The 23793-nt window shown below is 43.8% G+C and overlaps 1 protein-coding gene across 4 annotated transcripts in view; it reads left to right on the top strand.

Moving 5' to 3' along the window:
- The window catches only part of LOC120920904 (ankyrin repeat and protein kinase domain-containing protein 1-like), a 50518-nt gene that overhangs the window by 17018 nt on the left and 9707 nt on the right, over positions 1 to 23793 (top strand). For 2 of the 4 annotated variants that reach the window (XM_040333326.1, XM_040333327.1), the window contains 4 exons: positions 11066 to 11172; positions 17252 to 17309; positions 18570 to 18631; positions 22002 to 22065. In XM_040333326.1, the coding sequence (XP_040189260.1) occupies positions 11066 to 11172; positions 17252 to 17309; positions 18570 to 18631; positions 22002 to 22065 (291 nt within the window). The remainder of the gene's footprint in view (positions 1 to 11065; positions 11173 to 17251; positions 17310 to 18569; positions 18632 to 22001; positions 22066 to 23793) is intronic. The other 2 variants (XM_040333329.1, XM_040333328.1) reach the window with 2 other exon arrangements.

Genomic DNA, 23793 nt, shown 5'->3' with positions numbered 1-23793 from the left:
TTTTTCGGCGTAGGGGGGCTCTCCTTACAACCCATAACAGACCTTAGGGCCCGGTATGCTCCTGAGGGGGGGACCCATGCCGGATTTTTATTTAAAATCCGGCGGGGACTTCCCCCTCAGGATTCATAACAAACGCCGCACACGTGTAGAATTGGCGGGAATCCAAGTCGGATCTCCCGTCGCTTCTATGACGCGCTTGCTGGGATGTGCTGTCACTATTCCAGTGAGTGCGAGATGTCGGCGAGATCTCGGCACCATGTCGCCGAGTATCAGCGCGACGCTGTCGTGCTAAAAACACAATATCACAAACACCTACTGTACACTTATTGGGATGTTTTGTTATCAAAGACATTTAGCAGAATACATTTTGGCCAAAATTTATGAAGAATTATTTTTTTCTATATTCTTCCTTCCCCTAAATACCACCTCTCAAACCCACACCCCTATCCTAACAATATATGCCCAACTTATTCATTCTACCCAACACCCACCCATCATAAATTCCCTTCTGAGGTTATCCACAGCTAGGGAATTCTCATGCACTCTCCTAGACTTTGACAGGCAGTGGGGCTGGATGCTGAACCAGCATCTCATGGACTTCTAAAACGCTGGGATTGGATGCACACACCTTGTGGATATGGACGAATACAAAAGTCTAAAGTCTCGTACACTCGATCAGATTTCCATCTGAAAAATCTGTGGATTTTTTTTCGAAGGGCGTTGGCCGAGAACTTGTTCTGCATACAGACGGCATAAAGTTTTCAGCCAACATACATGAAACTACATTGTTTTTCAGCTCTTTAGCGCCACCCTTTGGGCAACTTCTGCTAATGTTGTGTATGGAAAGCATTGGTTCGGAGCATGCATGTTTGTACTTTGGATTGTAGTCTGACGGATTTGTATACACACGATCGGATAATCCGACGGCACACATTTGTTGTCGGAAAATTTGAGAGCATGCTTAACTAACATCTGTTGTCGGAGCATACAGACGGTCGGATTATCCAACAAAACCCTTCCATCACACAATTGTTATCGGAATATCCGATCGTGTGTACATTCCTTAACCACTAAACTATCCCTTTTTGATATCTAAAATAATTAGTGAACTGGAAGCATGGATGGACTTTCCTTTATCGCTCTCCGGGAGATGCCACCTCTACAAGATGGTTAGCTTCTCTCGACAGCTATATCCAATGCAAATTATACCAGTATTAATCAAACACAAAGACGTACAAAAGATTAACAGAGCTCTTTCGACCTTCCTATGGCACCGCAAAAGACCTCAAATTGCTTATCAAAATGATATCTCCTGAAGAGCGAAGGAGGGGCAAGTCTTCCTTTCATTAGATTGTATCATTTATCTTGCTTACTACATATAGGCTTAGACTGGATAGTTCAGGTCTCAAAGTTCACTAAGTTCGGAATGGAGTCAGGCATGGCGCGCCCATACAAGCTCTCATCCCTCATTCACAGCAACCTAAAATTGCTACCACCTAACCTCCAATATAGTCTACTCATTCAGGATACAGTCATCACCTGGAGAGACATCAGAAAGCGCTTGGGGGTTTCCTTACACATATTGTCTTATCTACCTATATATGGTAATCCCATGTTTCCACAGGCTACCCACCACAAAACCTTTTACATATGGAGGCTTAAAGGCCTAAACCAAGTTGCCTCCCTCTATGATACAGCCACCGGCTGACTTAAACCCTACCAAACAATAGCCTCTGATTATGATCTTCCTGACCAACATGTCTTTCACATCATGCAGCTCTCAAACTTCATCATCAAAATATGCCCAAAACCATATCTGAGGACCAAGTACAAGAACGAGAAAGGGTACGTATACGATCTCCTTACCTCTATGGCCTACCACAAACCTAACTCTAGACACACCCTATCACGAACACAACTAAACTTTTTTTTACTGGTGGCCCAGGCAAAACAATGTCCACCAAGGAGATCCAACCACAAGCGTCTTGCAGCCCCCCCCACCCTCACTTCCTATTATAAGCGGGATTCAGATACCGAACTCAGACAGGTAATCCAAAGGTATCCTGTCGCTTAGTATTTGTAGCCATAAGCTTTTCTTTATCGTTATCTGGTAGAAGTAAGTAAGCGGCTAGGACATTGGCCTTGGGGTTCTCTCCCTCCCCGGACACCGGGGGTGAAGGACACAGAGGTCTCACTTCTCCATCTAAGATTCCTTCTGCAACAGCATAATCTCTCTCTCTCTCTCTCTCTCTCTCTCTCTCTCTGACCTGCTTTGCAGAGGACATGGCCGACAACGGCAGTGAAATGTATGAGAAGTGACACCACCCATAGAGTTACTATAGGGATTCCGTTGTGGTCTGTCTCCTCTGCACCCGCCTCTACAGTAAATCCGCGGCTGACAGCTCAGTGTGGGATCCGGTAGGAGCGGGTTAGATTGTCTTTCTAAAAGGTATGTATACTCATTTTTTTTTCTTTACAGGGATAGAGAGGTTAGTGTTAGATCCATGGGCCTGGATTCACGTAACACTTACGCCGACGTATCTACAGATACGCCGCGTAAGTGTCAACGTGCGCCGTTGTATCTATGCGCCGTGCCCATAGAACTAGATACGCCTGAAAATAGGCTTCCTCCGACCGATGTAACTTTCCTACACTGGCGTATCTTGGGCGCATATTTACGCTGGTCGTCTCATTGCAAATATGCAAATGAGGGAGATACGGCGATTCACGAACGTAGTGGCGCCTGGCGCATAATATACGCAGTTTGCGTAAGGCTTACGTCCGGCGTATAGTTTTTCCACCTAAAGGAGGCGCATCCAATGCAAAGGTATGGACGACGGAACAGCCGTCGTATTTTACGTTGTTTACGTAGTACTACGTGAATAGGGCTGGGCGTAGGTTACGTTCAGTGATTCGACGTATCTTAGGCGTTCGTTCCGACATGATTCTGGGCATGCGCACTGGGAAGCGTCCACGGGACGGTGCATGTGCCGTTCGTTCGGCCCATCATTTGCATGGGGTCACGGTTCATTTAAATGGATCACGCCGACCTTCCACCTACTTTGAATTAGGCGGGCTTACGCCAAGGAATTTACGTTACGCTGGCGCAACGTTGGGAGCGAGTGTTTTGTGAATACTGTGCTCGCCGCTCTGCATCACGTCGGCGTAGCGTATATTCCATACGCTACGCCGGCATAACTATGCGCCGATCTACCTGAATCTGGCCCATGGTGTCTATAGATGCAGGGATTTTGTTTTTTGCATGGAATTTCCACTTTAATCCTGTATGGTCAGCGGAAGGGCTCATTCACACAGGCAGCCAGGGGACAATAAAAGCAGGAGGGTGTACCACTGTTTTACTGCTCTCCAACTGCCCACCTAAACACATAAATGAAGCCACATAGGGCTGGACATGGACCATATCATGGCATCACACCCACAGCAAAAATGTAATGGCATGTCAAAATTGCAGGTGGTACTGCTGCCGAACCTGACCCATACAACTGAATAGGGACACGCCCAACTGCCCTGCAACAGCATGCAATGCGTGCAGTTGTGGCACTGTGAGTTGGCATTTTTAGAGTTAAAACAGGTGGTGAAAAGGTGACCCCTGTCAAACTCCTTCTGAAAAGCAGATCATTTTTCAGAGAGGCAGCAATAATAGCCGCACGTGTAAACAAGTAGGGAGTTCTCCTCACTTTGTAGATATTTTCCTTCATTTCCTGTTGTGTCTCCAGGGCTTGAACTGATGTGAAATCTTCCCAACGGGACACACAGCAAACAATAAACTGACTGGTTTAAATCCATCCCTATTCTGATGCCGCGTACACACCATCATTTTATGTGATAAAAAAAAAAACGACGTTTTGAAAAACGTCAATTAAAATGACTGTGTGTAGGCTAAAACGACGTTTAAAACAACGTTTTTAAACCCGCGCATGCTCAGAAGCAAGTTATGAAGCAAGCTTCAATAGAAAATAGTGCTGAACGTAACCGCGCTTTGCTAGAGCATTTTGAAAAAACAATGGTGTGTAGGCAATGTTGTTTTTGAAAATTGAAGTTTCAACGTAGTTTTTTTACTTCACAAAAAATGTCTTTTTTTTTCATCACATAAAGTGATGGTGTGTACGCGGCATTGGTGTCAGAACCATTGATGTATCGCGGCATTGTGCCTCCATATACTGTCAGAATGTTTATACTGAAATATAAAAATATTATTGTATTTATGGAAATATGTCAATCTGTGCTTTGGGAGAGTTACAATTTTTCTACAATATCAAACAAGATGTCCAAAATTATTTTATCCGTGCTATTTTGAAGACAAGTAACACAAATGAATATTGCTTAACCGGTTCCGGACCGCCGCATGTACATATACGTCGGCAGAATGGCACGTACAGGCACATTGGCGTACCTGTACGTCCCTGCCTAGACGTGGGTCGGGGGTCCGATCGGACCCCCCCCGGTACTTGCGGCGGTCCCGGTGACTCTGGGAGCGATCCGGGATGAGGGGGCGGCGGTTCGTTTTTGTCCGCCCCCTCGCGATCGCTCCCCAGCCAATCCGCTTCCTCCTCGCCCTCCTCTGCCTGCATTGTAAACACAGGCAGAGGAGGAAGTGATGTCACTGCTCCTCCCGCCGGTATATTCGTCCGGCGGAGGAGCGGAGACATCACACAGTGAGTACACAAGCACTACACTGACACACAGACACATAGGCATACAATCCCCCCCCCCCCCGTCACCCCCCGATCTCCCCCCCCCCCTGTCACACTGTCACTAAATAGCAGTGATCATTTACTGATCACTGCAGTTAGTGTCAGTGTGACAGGCAGTTATTGTCAGGTCCAGGGTAGCCCCCTACCCCCCCAATAAAGGTTTTAACCCCTTGATCACCCCCTAGTTAACCCTTTCACCCCCCTTTTGCCAGCGTCACTAAGCGATCGTTTTTCTGATCGCTGTATTAGTGTCGCTCGTGCCGCTAGGTAGCTAGTTATTTTTTGAGGTTCGCCGCCATGTTTTTATAGCGTTAGAAAATTTATGGGGGTACCTAACGCTATAAAAACATGGCGGCGAACCTCAAAAAATAACTGGCTACCTAGCGGCACTAGCGACACTAATACAGCGATCAGAAAAACGATCGCTTAGTGACACTGGCAATAGGGGGTGGAAGGGTTAATTCTAGGAGCAATCAGGGGTAAAAACCTTTATTAGGTACCCCCATACATTTTCTAATAAAGGTTTTAACCCCTGATTGCCCCTAGAGTTAACCCTTTTACCCCCTATTACCAGCGTCACTAAGCGATCGTTTTTCTGATCGCTGTATTAGTGCCGCTAGGTAGCTAGTTATTTTTTGAGGTTCGCCCGCTAGGTTTTTATAGCGTTAGGTACCCCCATACATTTTCTAATAAAGGTTTTAACCCCTGATTGCCCCTAGAGTTAACCCTTTCACCCCCTATTGCCAGCGTCACTAAGCGATCGTTTTTCTGATCGCTGTATTAGTGTCGCTGGTGCCGCTAGGTAGCTAGTTAGTGCCAGTAACGCTTACACCCACGCGCAAAGCATACTCCCCCCATATGTGGAATTACACCCCAAAATACATTCTGCTGCTTCTCCTGAGTACGGGGATACCACATGTGTGAGACTTTTTGGGAGCCTAGCTGCGTACGGGACCCCAAAAACCAATCACCGCCTTCAGGCTTTCTAAGGGTGTAAATTTTTGATTTCACTCCTCACTACCTATCACAGTTTCGAAGGTCATAAAATGCCAAAATAGCACAAAACCCCTCCCCCCAAATGACCCCATTTTGGAAAGTAGACAGCCCAAGCTATTTGCTGAGAGGGATGTCGAGTCCATGGAATATTTTATATTTTGACACAAGTTGCGGGAATATGATAAACTGATTTTTTTTTTTTGCACAAAGTTGTCACTAAATGATATATTGCTCACATGCCATGGTTATATGTGGAATTGCACCCCAGAATACATTCTTCTGCTTCTCCTGAGTACGGGGATACCACATGTGTGGGACTTTTTTGGAGCCTAGCCGCGTACGGGGCCCCGAAAACCAAGCACCGCCTTCAAGATTTCTAAGGGCATACATTTTTGATTTCACTCCTCACTACCTATCATAGTTTTGAAGGCCATAAAATGCCAAGATGGCACACAACCCCCCCCCCATTTTGGAAAGAAGACACCCCAAGCTATTAGCTGAGAGGCATGTTGAGTCCATGGAATATTAAATTTTTTTGCCCCGAGTGATTGAATATTGACAAATATTGAGCCTAGCCGCGTACGGGACCCCAAAAACCAATCACCGCCTTCAAGATTTGTGTGAGTGAAATCAAAAATGTATGTCCTTAGAAATCTTGAAGGTGGTGATTGGTTTTCGGGGTCCCGTTCGTGGCTAAGCTCCCAAAAAGTCCCACACATGTGGTATCCCCGTACTCAGGAGAAGCAGCAGAATGTATTTTGGGGTGCAATTCCACATATAACCATGGCATGTGTGAGCAATATATCATTTAGTGACAACTTTGTGCAAAAAAAATCAGTTTGTCATATTCCCGCAACTTGTGTCAAAATATAAAATATTCCATGGACTCGACATGCCTCTCAGCAAATAGCTTGGGGTGTCTACTTTCCAAAATGGGGTCATTTGGGGGGGGGGTTTGTGCTATTTTGGCATTTTATGGCCTTCGAAACTGTGATAGGTAGTGAGGAGTGAAATCAAAAATTTGCGCCCTTAGAAATGCTGAAGGCGGTGCTTGGTTTTCGGGGTCCCGTACGTGGCTAGGCTCTCAAAAAGTCCCAAACATGTGGTATCCCTGTACTCAGGAGAAGCATCAGAATGTATTTTGGGGTGCAATTCCACATGTAACCATGGCATGTGTGAGCAATATATCATTTAGTGACAACTTTTTGTAAAAAAAAAAATGTTTTTATTTTTTTTGTCATTATTCAATCACTTGGAACAAAAAAAAAAATATTCAGCAGTTTCCTTGGGGTGTCTACTTTTCAAAATGGGGTCATTTGGGGGGTTTTGTACTGCCCTGTTATTTTAGCACCTCAAGAAATGAGATAGGCAGTCATAAAATAAAAGCTGTGTAAATTCCAGAAAATGTACCCTAGTTTGTAGACGCTATAATTTTAGCGAAAACCAATAAATATACGATTATTGCGTTTTTTTTTTTTTTTTTTTTTTTTTTTACTAAAGACGTGGCTGAATACATTTTGGCCTAAATGTTTGACTAAAATTTAGTTTATTCGATATTTTTTACTTTTTGTTATAAGAAAAATCTTTTTTTTAAAAAAAATATTCTGTCTTTTTCCGTTTATATCGCAAAAAATTAAAATCGCAGAGGCAATCAAATACCATCAAAAGAAAGCTCTATTTGTGGGAAGAAAAGGACGCAAATTTTGTTTCGGTACAACCTTGCATGACCGCGCAATTACCAGTTAAAGCAGCGCAGTGCCAAATTGTAAAAACACCTTGGGTCTTTAGGCAGCATATTGGTCCGGTCCTTAAGTGGTTAAAATATATATATTATTTATTAACTAAAGATATAGTGCAAAATAAAAATTGGGTATAATTTTTGTGATAATACAAATTGATATACTTCTACAATCGGAGATAAATGATGGTTAAATTTTCAGATATTTACATTATATGACAAGGTATATTCACAGTTCTTACTTAAATCACCCTTGTATATTTAAAACCTGGTTAACTCTTAGTGAAATAACCTTCCGTGACTACACAGCTTAGTAAATAGCTTTTGTTTACATTGACACTATGTTATCTCTTCTCAACACAAACGGCTCTCCTCTTTATTCTCCTCATATACGTGTACAGAACAAATGTCATATTGTACACAGTTCGATGATTCAAACAATACTTATGTTAAATTTGGAATGAATCAATGTTTTTTTTTTTCAAATATATAAATTTTATTTTTATTAGCGTCCAACATGGGCTAAGACAGTAGGAACAAACATATATGAAAGGACATTCAAAAAACAAAGAAAAAAAGAAAGGCGGAAGGGGACATCATCAACATCACCAAAAAAGGGAGCAATAAGACAGGGTTGATAGAATCAATGGTTTAACATATCCTATAATCAATCCAATTCTAATGCCACGTACACACAACCGTTTTTCGGGTTGTAAAAAATGACATTTTTTTTTAATGTCAATAAAAACGATCGTGTGTGGGCTCCAGAGCATTTTTCACAACGTAAAAAATGGGCATTAAAAATTTAGAACATGCTCTAATTTTCCACGTCATTTTTAACGTCGTCGTTTTTAACGTTGTAAAAAATGGTCGTGTGTGGGCTTAATGATGTGAAAAAAAACGCGCATGCTCAGAAGCAAGTTATGAGACGGGAGCACTTGTTCTGGTAAAACTAGCATTCGTAATGGAGATGGCACATTCATCACGCTGTAACAGACTGAAAAGCGCAAATCGTCTTTTACTAACACAAAATCAGTAAATACAGCCCCAAGGGTGGCGCCATCCGAATGGAACTTCCCCTTTATAGTGCCGTTGTATTGTCACCGCGCTTTGCTAGAGCATTTTTTTTTTCACAATCGTGTGTAGGCAAGGCAGGTTTAACGATCGGGTTGAAAAAAACATAGTTTTTTTCTAGACCATTAAAAATGTCATATTTTACATCCCGAAAAACGGTCATGTGTACGCGGCATAAGACTTTAAAGTCAATGTTATGAGATATGACAAAATGTATCTCACCCTAGTTTTAGAAGTGAAGCCAATTCATACTGCAGTTGGAATTCACCTTGCTCCAAAACTGATCTAACAATAGATTAGATTAGTCAAGCATATGTTCAACCACACTTCAATTACCTAAATGGTAATAATAAAATAATATGTTACAAGTAATTATGAGTTCTGTCTAATTGAGAAGCAAAGTCCCAAGAGGGACCTCTTTTCACCATTGCTACATGTTTGCGTTCCAAGATCTCTCCCTTCCAGCTTCCTTCAGAGATCCTCTCAGATAGAGTGTTCCCCAGACATCTTTTCAGAGTCCGCTTACTTCCAGAGATAGAGTGAGAGATCTGCCATCAGCGACCCTCAAAGATTGACCCCTTTGTGTCCTCTACAACTCATTTTTAACACACCCAAGAAGTGGGTGTGTATCTCGCATTACTACGTCATTGACAACGTCAAATGATGCTATGTTAGGTAGGCTGCCATAGCAACCAACTATGCGGCCATTTTTAGTAATGCCAATTTTAACCTGTAGGGGCAGTGGTGTATAAGGAATAATTCCCAATGTTAGGGTCATACAGGGCTAATAATAATTTTATGACACCTTTTGACCTAAGCCTTGAAAAACACAATACATTTTCTGATGGTGTCAAAACGCATTAGACACTGTGGCTCTTCTAGCAAATTTATAGACTAGGAATGTTTACATACCATTTAGCTGAGACCATTAGTTAAATTCCTAGGAAAGTGAGATCATTTGAAGAGTAACTCTAAGCAAAACACTTACTTCACAAATACAGGTTCTCTGACACTTAGGATCTCACATTTGTAAGGATAATAACATATATGTATTAAATGGGTTTATATATAAATTACTAATGCACATATATTGTTAAGATATTAGAAACAATTAAGATATATATATATATAATTCCACCGGAATTGTGAATAAGCCCTTATGTCTCATTATACAAAGACCACCCTACACAGCTTGTAACATTCTGTACTAATCTCCCCTTATCTACAGATGTCAGACCTTCAAATTTATGGTCTGGGATAAAGATACAGAAAAACAATGCCTTCTTGTAAGGCAGAAAACCACTGTAGAGATTTTGGATTTGATTTTAACCTCTTAAGCCTTGTACAGACGAGCAGACATGTCCGATGAAAACGGACCGTTTTCATCGGACATGTCTGCTGGGATCTTTTGGTCTGATGTGTGTACACACCATCAGACCAAAATCCCCGCGGACAGAGAACGCGGTGACGTAGACGACACCAACGTTCTCTGACACGGAAGGTCAATGCTTCCACGCAAGCGTCGGATCAATTCGACGCATGCGCAGGCTTTCGGACCAGCGGACATGTCCGATGAGTTGTACTAACCATCGGACATGTCCGACGGACAGGCTTCCAGCGGACATGTTTCTTAGCATGCTAAGAAACTTTTTGTGACGGTATTGGTATGATATCCCCGTCAACGTTCCCTTCTTCCCATAACGAAAATCACCCCAATATTCCACGAGGAGGAATATCCCTGGAGTCGCCCAGAAAGCCACACATGCCAAGCTTATTGCTGGAACAACACAGGCTTTAATGGTTTTTTTCTCAGCTTTTTATACAGTCCAAGACATTCAAGCAACAATGAAATCTCCACCCCCCCCTAATCACACACTAAGGCTAATTACTAAAACATTCTAGACAGGTCGGCACCGACTGACAATTATCATGTCTAATCACTGCACATTCCTTAAACAACAAACCACCTTCACACACTTGAGTTTCCTAAGCAGACGTTTCGTCTGCTTCCAGTTTGACACCTATTAACACCTCTGAGAATCACTAGGTTTTTAGACAGGGTTATCACACAATTAAAGGCCTTTCAAAAGCTAGCCTTATTTAACATATGAACAGTGTTCACAGAGAGAGATGAATCACACATGAAAACACCTGTTACCTCTAACCCACAGCATTAAGTTAGCAGGGAGAGCATTAGACTGAAGCACATAGGCAAAAAGTCCTTCACACTTTTGTCTGCTGAAAACCTGTCCGCTAGGCCAGGAATCCAGTCCGCTAGGCCGTACACACGGTCGGACATGTCCGCGGAAACTGGTCCGCGGACCAGTTTCAGCAGACATGTTCGGTCGTGTGTACGAGGCCTTAGACAGAAAATAAGATCCAACATGGCTTTAGTATTGTTCATAATATATAAATAGGAAAAATACATAATATAAAGGCCTATATGTATATTCTTTTAACCCCAAATGTTCTGACATAAGTTTGGATTTACATTATAAACGAAACCTACCTAAAATGGATTGTTTCTGTGTGTCTTATGCAGAAGGTATGAAGCGGCTGGAGGAGATGAAGAAAGCGTATGAAGGGAAAATCGAAGATGCTGTTTTGGAGGTTTTGAATAAACTCCGTGCCTTTTCTTCACCCTCTCAGGTATTCTGGGGCTGATGATATGCCAGTTCTACACAGTATTGGGTAGATTCAGGTAGATTGGCGCATATTTGGGCCGGCGTAACGCAACGTATATGCGCTACGCCGGCATAAGCCGGAGAGCAAAGTTGATGATTCACAAACCACTTGCTCGCCAATGTGCGCCGGCCGAACCTAAAATTAGAGGCTTAAGCCGGTGTAAGTGGAGGTTGGTGTGAACTTATGCTAATGATTGTGTGAGTGTGGTGCAGTGGTTTCCCCCCCCCGCCTAACTTCAACGGAGCATGCGCAGTGATGTCTAAGCTGAAGCGCTTTCTTGTGCGCATGCGCGCATCTAGGTCGGCCGAACTTCCCGTTGTACGCCGGCCTATTGGCTTGCGTCGAGCGCATAAATACGCCCAGAAATGCGTCCGTCCGACGCAAAATTGCATCCTGCTTCCCCCCTCCTCTCCATCTCTGGGATGGAGGAGTTTGATGAGTTCCTCCATGGTCCAGAAAGTAGAAATACCACCCGTGCCAGGAAGCAGGAGATCCTGGACACCATAGCCACTAGGGTCAATACCCTTGGCAATGTCCCCTGCATTGGCAAGGACATAAATAAAAAAATAAACGACATGCGGCTTCATGTGCGGGAGAAGCTGGTCAAAATCAATAAACACCGGACTGGCACTGGGGGTGGACCACCCTGTGATGTTGAGCTAACCCCGGAGGATAAAAGGATCGCCCGGTGTCAGCATAGGGAGCAGGTGGAGGGAGTAGAGGGGTTTGATTCCCGGGAAGAGGTCTTGAGGACAGGTAAGTGTGTTTTATATTTCCTATCTGGTGTGTAGCATGTGTGGGTGGGGGAAGGGAACATGTGACAAGTGTGTGGGTCCACCAACACGTGACTACTTTATGTCATCCACAGATGTGCAGGAGGGGGCGGGCACATCTGGTTTTCGGTGGCCGTCCCACCACATCGTCCGAGGAGCCTCAGGAAGACCCCCAAGATGCTGTGGTGGTGGTGGGGACTGTCCACACCTCTCCTATTGAGGTGGTGTTGGATGATTCTGTGGACCTTAGCCAGATTGGTCTTATCATTGAGGAGTCCATGTTGATGGTTGGGCCCTCTAACACCTCCACCCCCATGATAGGAAGCCCCTCTGCATCACCCACCAGCAGGGTAACCACCTCAAGGGGCTCCACATACACCCGCTCAGTCGCCTCTTATGGCCCCAGGAAGGCGACCAGGAAGACGAGGGGTGTAGCGGTGGATGTCCAGGACCAGATTGCCCTGGATCAGAGCCAGCAGACCCGGCATATGGGGGATATTGCCGGGCACCTCCAGAAGATGGCTGACAATGCTGGACAACTAAGGGAGGCAGTGCAGAAGGTGAGCTGCAACAGCTCTGCAGTAGCCACCTGTGTGGTTGACCTGCAGGCCACCACTGCCAACCTGGTCACCAAGGTTGATTGCCTTATTAAGGCTGTTAAGGCAAATATCACTGCCATACAGGAGGAGGGGAGACGGAGGCAGCGGACTGAGAGGGCTAACCTCACCCGACAGCTGAGGATGCAGGCCCAAACAAACCAGTTCCTCAGCCGAATAGCCGTTGCCTTGGAGGCCAGGCAGCCGTCACCTGCCAGGACTGGGCCACCTGCGAATGAGCCACCTCCAGATCTCCCACCCCAGGCTCCCCCCAGGCAGCTGAGGAGCCAAACAGCTGGCAGCAGGCGCAGCCAGCGGAAGGCAAAATAAATGCCTTTTTTTGTGTGTTTTCTGCTCAGGTAATGAGCTTTATTTTATTTTTTTCTGCTCAGGTAATGAGCTTTATTTTTTTTTTCTGCTCAGGTAATGAGCTTGTTTTTTGAAAAAAGCCTCAGGTGATGCTTTCATTTGTTTTGTGCAAGCACACGGTGAGGAGTGCTGCTACAGTGTGACTGGTGTGTGAATGGGGGGGGGGTCACTCCTGCTGGCAAAGGGGTGTCACCCTCTGCCGTGTAAAAGGTGTATGAATGTACAGTGACATAATTGAAGCCTTGGCATGGCGTTGCTGCTCCAAAGTCCTGTGTGGTGTACTTTGGTCTAATCCAATTTGATGAGGATGTGATGTGTCTGTGCTAGGGACCAGAGTGGTGTGCATGCATGCATTCTCATTGTGCCATTATTAATGTGTGTTTTTAACGTGAAAAGATGTCTTGTGTGGGGCGTCTTCTGATTTCTACTCCCACAGCAGACGGGTTATCCTCAGTTAGGGGGGGATTGGGTGGTTCGGGGGTCAGGTCATCACGTATGTCAATCTGCAGGCCCTTTCTCACGGCGAAGTTGTGCAGAATGCAACATGCCCCGATGATCTGGCACACAAAGTTTAGGGAATACAACAGGGTCCCCCCAGACTTATCCAGGCATCAGAAACGGGACTACAGGAGGCCAAAGGTGCGTTCCACCACTCCACGGGTACGTGCATGTGCTTCATTGTATCTTCTCTCTCCTGGGGTTTGGGGAATCCGGTATGGAGTCATGAGATGGGGTCCCAGTGCATATGCAGAGTCACCTGGAGGGGAAAAGAAAGGAGGATGTTAGTTATGCATGTAGCCCTTGTGATGTCTGCATCATGGGGGGGGCAGTCATGCCTGAGAACCCATATCACTCACCAACCAGCCAGGTGTCCCCATACATGTTCTGGTCAAAATCTGTTGGGATGTCGCTTTGACGGTATATGAAGCTGTCATGGCTGGACCCTGGGTGTTTGGCACGGACGTGCCATATGAGGCATTGGGCATCGGCTATCACCTGTACGTTGATGGAATGCCAGTGCTTCCGATTGCGGTATATGTGCTCTGTCTCATGGGGGGGCCGTAGTGCCACAATCAATGGCCCCCACGGTGCGTGGGAATCTGTCAATTCTGTAGAAATCCTCCATTGCCTTCTGCTGCAGATGCTGCTGGGTGGGTCTAATGATGATGTGATGGGACATGCGTCTGAGGATTGCAGGGACAACCTGGTGCACACATCTGCTCATGGTGGTTTGTGACATCCCAGACAAGACTCCACTTGTGCGCTGAAAAGAGCCACTGGCAAGGAAATGCAGTGTTGCTAATACCTTGACCAGTGGCTGCACTGCATGTGCGCGATGTGTCTTGCTGGTGATGTCATCATGCAGGATTGTGGCTAAATCCTGGATGGCATCAGTGCTGAATCTGAAGATGCGATACACCTCCGATTCACCCATGTCAAAGATGTTCATGCGCGTGCGGTATATCCGCTCCCGTGCCCACCTACAAGTCTGTGGACCCATTAGTAGTGCAAGGAGCACGCCTGCCCCTGGCATGTTGGCACACAGATGTGTTGTCCTGCAAGTGTGGGTACTCTGCTTGCTCAGCTCGTCCGTAACGCTGCTGCTGTAGCTACTCTCCAGCTGACCTGTGTCCGTCTGGTGCAAAGTTATTCCACCTTTTTGATGGAATAACTTTAGGCCTGACGTAACACTTGTGCGCACCGAGCTTAGCCTACGTCGGGCACACTTACATTCGCGAATCGGCGTATCTCCATAATTTGCATATTTAAAAAGGAAATCAATGCGAGCGGAAGATGCGTCACGCCTAAATATGCGCCCAAGTTAGGCCGGCTTAGAAAAGTTGCGTCGGTCGGAGGAACCCTTTTTTCAGGCGTATCTTGTTCTGTGGGTACAGAACAAAAGCGTGCCGGCGCATATTTACACCTACGCCGCGTATCTGTAGATAAGCCGGCCTAACTCTTACTGAATCTACCTATGTGTGTTTTGGTATTTGTGTGTAGGCAGTTACCACATGTTCACGTTTTATGGCAACTTAAAGCCCAACTCCAGAGAAAATATGTTTAGGGTATGGGTAAAGCCATTGTACTTACTGGATTCTCTGCTCCTGCAGCAGCCGGAGCTCCCCTATGTTCCGACAGTGGACTGTTCCTTGTAAAGCTATTGACTCTCTGCGTTGGATTTCAGGGTATCAGAGGATAACTAACCTAGAACACGGTCTTCCCATTAAAGACACTAGGAAAAACCTATAGTCTAAATCTTTTCTGTACTATATAAAGCTAAAATAAAACCTTTATCATGACTGTAGATCTTTATAGATAGAGCTTTAAGGATCTCAGGATTTTGTAATTTGTGTTATCTTGAGGGAAGTCCTAATGAACATCAGTGTAGGAACAGGCCAGCACACCAAAATGTGTAGTCAAACTAATTTAATCCATTAAACAGAAGAAATCGGAATGACGTTTCAAAGGCACACAGGATCTCTTTTTCTAAACATGAAGGAAAGACTTGAGAAAGATGTCCTCGAAACATCATATCGGTTTCTCACATTTTGATGGAATAAAAGAGATTGACCACACATTTTGGATTGCTGGACATTTTCTACTGTGATGTCAATGGTGAAGCCACCACTGGCCGGGCACTCACAAATACCAAGGTGAAGGGTTCTGTGCAGGATGGACCTGGAGCACTATCTTCCCAATGTAGACACCATAAGAAAAACCTATAGACTTACCATTTCCTGTGCTTTATTAAACTAAAATAAAGCCTTTATCCTGACTGCACATAATTGGCTTGAAGGATTTCAGGATTTGGTAGTTCTCATTGTAATTCTGAATGTGTGTTTATCTTGAAGGAAGTCCTCACAATAGACATCCGTGTGGAAAATGGTTAGCACTGCAAAATGTATAGTCAAACTCTTTTAATCCAACAAACAGAAGAAACTGGCATGACAGGGCCTCTTAGAGAGAGAGAGAGAAAGAGAGCATTGAGAAAGATATCCTTGAAATGTCACATTGTTGTCTCACTTTCTGATGGAATGAAAAAACTTGACCACAAATTTTTGAGTGCTGACCTTTTTCTACTTTGACATCTAATGCCTGTTGTCTAGATTGGGGGTCGGCAAGCCATCAATTGCGATCTACTCCAATGCAGAGTAGAGAGTGGGACATATCGCAGTACTGAATTGGGGGCGGGAGCTGCCTGAGTTAACTGTTCACAATAACCAGCAGGTGTTTGGTTGCTAGGAAGCTGGCCAGTCCTAGCAACCAATCACTAGCTTGTTAATGTAAAAAGTTAACCCCGACAGCTCCCGCTCCGTCCTCAATCCAATACCGCGACACCTTTTGCTCTCAGTTCTGCTATCAGTGTAAGGAGACTGCTACCTACACTGTGTGTGGGGCCAGAGGACACTAAAGGGGAAGGTAATATGAAGGGGGGCAGAGGGCATTGCCTTTGGGGGGGGGGCAGTACTGTGGAAGGGGGGCTTTGTGATGTGAAGGGGGCAGAGGACACTACAGTGGGGGTGCAGATGACACTACATGGGGGGGGTTGTAAAGGGGGCAGAGGACACCAAGGAGGGGGGGGGTGTCAAGGGGAGCACAGGATACTACAGTGGGAGTGATGTGAAGGGGGGCAGAGGACACTCCATTGGTGGGGGTGATGTGAAGGGAGCAGAGGACACTACAATGGGGGGTTATGTGAAGGGGGGCAAGACACTGGTATGCAGAAGAAGAAGACACTACTGTATGGGGGCAGCAGAGGACACTACTGTTGGGGGAGATGATGTGAAGGGGAGCAGAAGACACTACTGTGGGTTGCACAGGACAATATGCTGTGTTTTTTAGGGGCTTAATAGTTATTTATATAAGTATTAAGTTAAGTAAACCCTCCCAACTGCTGGGAATCTTTGATTTCCTTCATGTTGTTCAGGTAGATCTCAACCTTTTGAAAGGTCGCCTACCCCTGGCTAGATTGATATGGATGGCATTGCTAGCACTGGCTATGCACCAAGAAAATACCAAAGACCTTGAACAGTCATTATCTTCCCAGTGGAGACATGGTAAGAGAAAACCTGTGCCTAACCCTTCCTTATACTATATAAAAATAAATTAAAATCTCCTGATTGCAGATCTTTGACTTTTAGGGATTACTAGCTTAGGATTCGATTTTCTCAGAACACATGTTTTTCAGCAATTCTGTAGACCCAAGTAGCTTGGACTGCTCAAGCAACGCAAGTATGAAATTTAAAGACAATGTACCATTCTGTATTTTTATTCTAAAGTTCAAGTTGAATCTGTTACTTACAGAATAATCGGATTTCAGATACTCCTGATGGTGCTAACATCGCTCAAAGTGGTAATTCAGGTAAGTGAGTGTGAATGAATCGTTAGCTGTCCAAATCCAAACAATCTTACTAGCAGTAATACATTTATTGGGGAAATTAAGAGTGCCATACACTAAGAAAGGTGCAGTTCTAGCCCTGAATTGTTAGCGGGTAAGTTGGAGCTAGAGCTCCAATCAGCAGGGAGCATGAGCCTTGCTGAGTAGATATATCTACTTGTCTCTTAGCTTGTTGGACCTCTGCAGAGAGACTACTGATTCCCCACAGACACATGCTCTGTTGTTGTGGCTGCTTTCTAAAGAAAACAAACTGTAATGCCGCGTACACACGACCGTTTTTCATGACGTGAAAAATAAAAAATTTTTAAATGGTCATTAAAAAACGATTGTGTGTAGGCTCCAGAGCATTTTTCTAGTCGTGAAAAATGGGCATTGAAAATTTAGAACATGCTCTAATTTTTCTCTGCGTTTTTCCCATTGTGAAAAACGGTCGTGTGTAGGCTTTAACGACGGGAAAAAAATGTGCATGCTCAGAACCAAGTTATGAGACGGGAGCACTCGGTCTGGTAAGACTAGCGTTTGTAATGGAGATAGCACATTCGTCACGCTGTAACAGACTGAAAAGCACAAAGACTGAAAAGCGCAAATCGTCTCTCACCAAACTTTTACTAAAACGAAATTAGCAAAAGCACCCAAGGGTGGTGCCATCCGAATGGAACTTCCCCTTTATAGTGCCGTCGTACGTGTTGTACGTCACCGCGCTTTGCTCGAGCATTTTTTTTCCCCGATCGTGTGTATGCAAGGCAGGCTTGACAAGAATCACATCGCGAAAAACATTGTTTTTTTCTAGGACATTAAAAACGATCGTGTGTACGCGGCATAAGACTTTGCACACAATTTTGTTTTGATGAACTTTTTATTTTAGTAATTTTAAATTAAAATTCACTTGGGCTTTTATGTTTCTGTCTGGTCCATAAGCCTAGGTGTCCATTGTTGTTCGGCCTGATATATATCCCTTTTAAAAAAAATTTGGCCTGCTTTATTGTGTATTTACCATTTTCTGGTACTCGGTGATGGGAATGATGCCTCAAGGGCCGCGGTTTGGAGATCACTGCTCTAAGCCTTCAAGTGCTCAAGGGCATGGAGTTCACCATTAGATCCGGTTGAAGTAGTCTGTTTCACAGCAGTTTTGTAATGTGTATAGTTACATTTCTTAAATGTCTTTTGTTATATTTTTGCCACGTATTAGTGGGTAACTAGGTGTAACCTCTGTTTTATTTATAGAACTTGATTCTTCCAAGATAAATAATTTTATAAGGCAGCTCAATCGTGAACGTTCTGGCAAAGTAAGTGGAGCATTGCTAAGGTCTAGCAGTATGTAGAAACTTATTAACTTTGATTAAGTGGCCCTAGATTTTACTGAGCTTTATTTGTTTGTTATATTGGCATTATTTTTTTCTCTGTTGTGCCTGACATGCCTAAACTGTGAATCCGGTTCAGCACTATTCTTCTGAATGGAGGACGAGAAGAAAAAAAAGCCCAGTCATGTGACCTGTCTGTCATGTGACTGGCTTCCCCTCCAATTAGTTATTTCTGCTGCAATAGAGAACACTCTGGGATACCAAAAGCTCCACACCACTGCGTACATTTTATTAACGGTCCTTAAAAAGCAGGATTAACTTTGCTGTATATAGCACTTATTCACGTAATAAATGTCCCCCATGACCTTACAAATTAAACAGTAACCTTAATTATTATTTTGTTCCCTCTGTGAAATGGAATATCTCTGCCAATCTTTGATAGTAGGAGTTGCTTACGTTGACACGTTTCCTTATTGTGCAGTCCATCCACTCCAAGGGTATGCCGTCTTAAAGGGGTTGTAAAAGAAAACATTTTTTTTTTTATAATAAGCATCCTTCACCTGCAGACATTCCTCTTTTCACTTCCTCATTGTTCTATTTCCTCTCTGTCCTGTTACTTCCTGCTTGTCTGATTTTTACTCACCACCATGAAGGGAGGCTTTACTGCGGTGGTCAGTGACATGCTCGCCCCCTCCTGGGAACTAAATCTGTGTGGCAGGACGCTCTCTACGTGTTAGAGACTTCAAGGAGGTGTGAATTATTGGGCGTGCCGCAAGGCATACTGGGAAATGTAGTTCTTACATGAACGAGCACTTCAATCCAGGAAGTGAATGAGAGAACAGAAACTAGAACGCAGGAGGTGATATAGATGAAGGAATAAGGTATTTACTTGTTTTTTAACAGAATCATTACACTATTCTGTCTGTCTACCTTGCAGACATTAATTTTAGGCAATTTTTTTTTTCCTTTACAACTCCTTTAATGCTCATGTGATCGTGTGCCCAAAACTCTTTCAAATTGTTGATTATCCATACTGTTATGGAGAGATACCAACTTGCCGGTTCTATACGCATATAAAGTTCCTTAAAAAAGAAAAAAAGATTAATGGTTTTCCTTTTTAAAAGAATATACCCACCCAAAACAAATACATAAGTCTTGGGTTAGAACAAATGGACTGGATGGCATCGGCAATTTCCCTCTGTTCTTCCCACTGTGATCTTTATGAAGCCAAGTGAGGGTGACGCACTCCTGTAATGTAGAAACTATCTGCAAGAGTGAAATATCTATATCATGGCTTCTACTGGTGGGAGGACCTGTGATTCAACATATAACTGTTAATGACAAAGAAAAAATTGCACAGCATTCCTATTGCTGATTGTCGTTTACCATTGTTTTCCAGTGTATTGCATATTCTTTCTAGATTATGAGATATTAGGTTTCTTTTGGAATATCAGTGCTTTAATATTTTTTTTCTTTCAGTGCTGAATCCACCTCCAATGCTATGATCTGTGTTGAAGGAGTCTTCAGCACTGTGAGAAATGTCAGTAAGTACCTGTCTCGAATATTCCAGGGCAGCCTTTCCCAACCTTTTCAATACAAAGTAATCCTAAAAAAAAAACTTCCCGGTTTCAGGGAATCCCTGCTAAAAATTACTATATCTACAACTACATTAGTGTGATGGTCAATGGGAAGAATGCTCCTTAAATATTTGGTCATTGGGAAGAATTAGTCAGATAGCCAAAAAGTTCAGTGATGTCAGTGGGAACTTATCTGAGAGGCAGAATTTGCTCATTGCTCAAAGAACCCCTAGCAACCTCAGGAGGAACTTTGGTTGAGAAACCCTGATACAGTGGAACCTTGGATTACGAGTATAATCCATTCCTGGAGAATGCTCGTAATCTAAAGTACTCAAATCGAGTTTCCCCATTGAAGTACACGGAAACTAAACAAATTTTTTTCTGCATTGACTTCAATGGCATGCAATAACACATGCGGCCAGAGGCAGGGGAGCCTCGGAAAGGCCCGAAGACAGTTGGGCTGACCTAGGAAAGACTTTGTTCACGAGCCATCAGCCTAACTGTCTTTGGGCCTTTCCGGGCGTTTCGGAGCACCGCCGATCGGCGCTATTCAAATCCGTCGCCCCCCACCTCAGGCCAAACGCGGTACTGCACCCGCTTTGGCCTAAATCCTGATCGTTTTGTGAGACAATACAGTGTTCGTATTGCGAAATGCTCGTTAACCGCGTTATTCGCAACCCGAGGTTCCACTGTATAGAGCATCCTTTCTCAACCAGTCTTCCTTGGAACCCTAAGGTACCTCCAGAAGCTGCTATGGTTTCCTTGACAAGGGAGCATTAGTGAACCGATCTGTCTACACCTGCCTTTTTCAAACTTTGTTTAATACAGAGGAACCATTGAAATAATTTTCATGTCTTGATGAACACTTGGTAAATCATTACATCTCTAGCTCATGGCAAATTTGCCTGGTTGGTAAGTTGTAAATCTAATAATACATAGAAGTATAAAGAATGTAGTGTATCTAGCATATTTGACACCCAAAGCAGTTTTTTAACACTCCTCTGCTCTGTACAAAAAATAGTTTCAGTGCCAAACATGAAATGGAAAAAATAACGGCCTGTGAAAATTATAGTGCCCCTTACATAGGTAGTCAATAGAAAAGTGCCTTTTTATATTGGTATGGTAGTTGGTGTATTGATCCCATATAGGTGGCCAGTGGGATAAGGTCCTCTTATATTAATGTTCAGTGGGAGAAGGACACTCTTGCATTGTGGGATAACTGCCTCCCTTACACATAGCTAAAAAAGATAATCGATGTCAGTGAATACTGGGAAGTAGAAACTCCCACAAAGACCACCAGCGTTTGACTATCAATGTAAGGGGCAATATAATTGTACAATTTGCTGATCACAATATTACACCATGAGCTTTAGATGGATATATAAACCATTTGGGGTCTGGGTGGGGTGGCTGTCCCGGTGCCATCCTATGTACCATACAACACAGATGTGTTGTATGGTTTTTCATTACGCTCAAAAAAACATATATCTCTGTACAGTTTAAATGTATAGACATGAATATTGAGAAATGTGTTACTTTTATACTTCTGTATGTTAAATTTATTGAATGTAGATGGATATATAAAAATTTAAGCAGGGGTTCCCTGAGACCTGAAAAATATTTCAAGGGTTCCTCCTGGATAAAATGGTTGAGAAAGACTGCTCCAAGGGGAGATTTTGTGTATCTCCAGAGGGTGCAGTAATGTCATGCTTCTGGATGATATGTAGCCACGGTCATTTAAAAGGCACAATCATAAGAAGTCTATCTTCTCTTTGCAGCAATATAATAAAACTGCTGGCAATAACACTTCCAGTGAAGACATTTTAATTGAGGACCCTATAAGTAAGTTTATTTTTTTGCCATCTGTTTGGCTTTGTGTTTATGTAGACAGCCACAAAAAAGTTCAAAAAGTAAATCTATGGATTTCATATACATAACTTCTCTTTGCTTTTCCAGCACTCTGTTTAGTGCCCAAAATATAGAAAATGACCCAGTACTTTAAAGAGTGGTGGGTGGGGGTTGTTATGTAACTTTTTTTTGTTTTTGCCTTTCCAATAATATAGCTGGGACTTTGAAACTGACCCAATGCTATCCTGTGTGGGAAGAGCGTCCCTTGGCCCTGTGAAAAGTCCATGTTGTAATTTAGGATTTTTTATAGAGCCTCCTGTCTTCAATTCTGAGTGAGTGGGTCAGTGAGTAAATTGTATAGCGCTAAAAATGCGAACTAAATCACCTCAAGGTGCTTTTTGCATCTAGTGTCATCCTGTGTCTTCAGAAGAGGTGAGTCTTAAGTTTTTTTTCCTTAAGGCTCGATGGTTTTCTTCCATACGGATGTCTGTGGGTAGAGCGTTCCATAGCAGTGGTCCTTGGACTGCGAATCTTCATTCTCCTTTAGATTTGTAGCGGATCTTGGGGATGTGGAGGAGGTTTTGGTTGTTGACCAGAGGGCGCGACTAGGGGTGTAGTGTTTAATTTTCTCGCATAGGAATTGAGGAGTGTTTCCTTGTGTGCATTTGTGAGTGAGGCAGTGTCTTTAATATAACCCGATCCTTCACGGCTAGTCAATGGAGGGTCCTTAGGGACGGGTTAATTGATTCCCAGGTTTTTTTTCCCATTACCAGTCTGGCTGCTGTGTTCTGGATGATTTGTAGACGTGGAATTTGGTATTTGGGAAGTCCGAGATGGAGGGAGTTTGCGTAGTCGAGTCGTGAATTGATGATTGTTCCGACTACTACTGCTGTGTCCTCCTCCGGGATGAAGGGGATGAGTCTACGCAGCAGGCGGAGAAGGTAGTGAGATCCACTGACTACTGATCCTATTTGTGCGTGCATAGTCATGTCTGAGTCAAAGATGACTCCAAGGCTTTTGACTTTGGTGCTTGGGGTAATGGTTTGTCTAAGGATGGTGTGTATATTGTCCTAGAGTTTTTCTTTCAGTTTGGGTGGAGAAAGAGAAGTTCTGTTTTGGATCCATTAAGTTTGAGGGAGCTCTCCGTCATCCAATCATCGATCAATGAGAGGCAAATTTCTAGTGCATGGTATTGGTCTTTTTTGTTGGTGATACGAAGGTAAAGTTGAGTGTCATCAGCGTAGGAGTGATAGAGCAGGTCCTGTTTGCTGATGATTTTGAGGGGTGGAGGTGGATGTTGAAGAGCACAGGCGACAGGAGTGATCCTTGAGGGACTCTGCATGCAATTGTACGTGCTTCCGAAGTGAAAGCTCCTAGTTTCACTGTCTGGGATTTATTCTCTAGGAAGGAGGAATCCTGGAGGAAAAGTAGGGGAGCAAAACGAAGATAAATATACACAGCTGGTGGGAGTGCTGTTAAAGTGGACGTTCACGTGTTTTTCACTCATGTGTTGTTTTTTAATTCTTGTCCGAGGTGATGCAAAACCTAGAACGAAAAAAAAGCCTTGAGTGAACAAAAATCATGCATGTGAACACACACTAAAAAGTGCATGTAAGGGTGTGCCTTTAGTCCAGGGCTCAACATTTCAAAACCCAGAGCTACTAGCCAGGCCTCAAGGGTTACTCATCACCAGTTGCCCCACCCAAATCCTACCATGTCCTG

Source organism: Rana temporaria, chromosome 13 (genome assembly GCF_905171775.1).
Source record: "Rana temporaria chromosome 13, aRanTem1.1, whole genome shotgun sequence".
In the NCBI taxonomy this organism is placed as follows: Eukaryota; Metazoa; Chordata; class Amphibia; order Anura; family Ranidae; genus Rana; species Rana temporaria.
The sequence above is the reverse complement of the archived record's forward strand: the minus strand, read 5'-3'. Positions and strand labels throughout refer to the sequence as shown.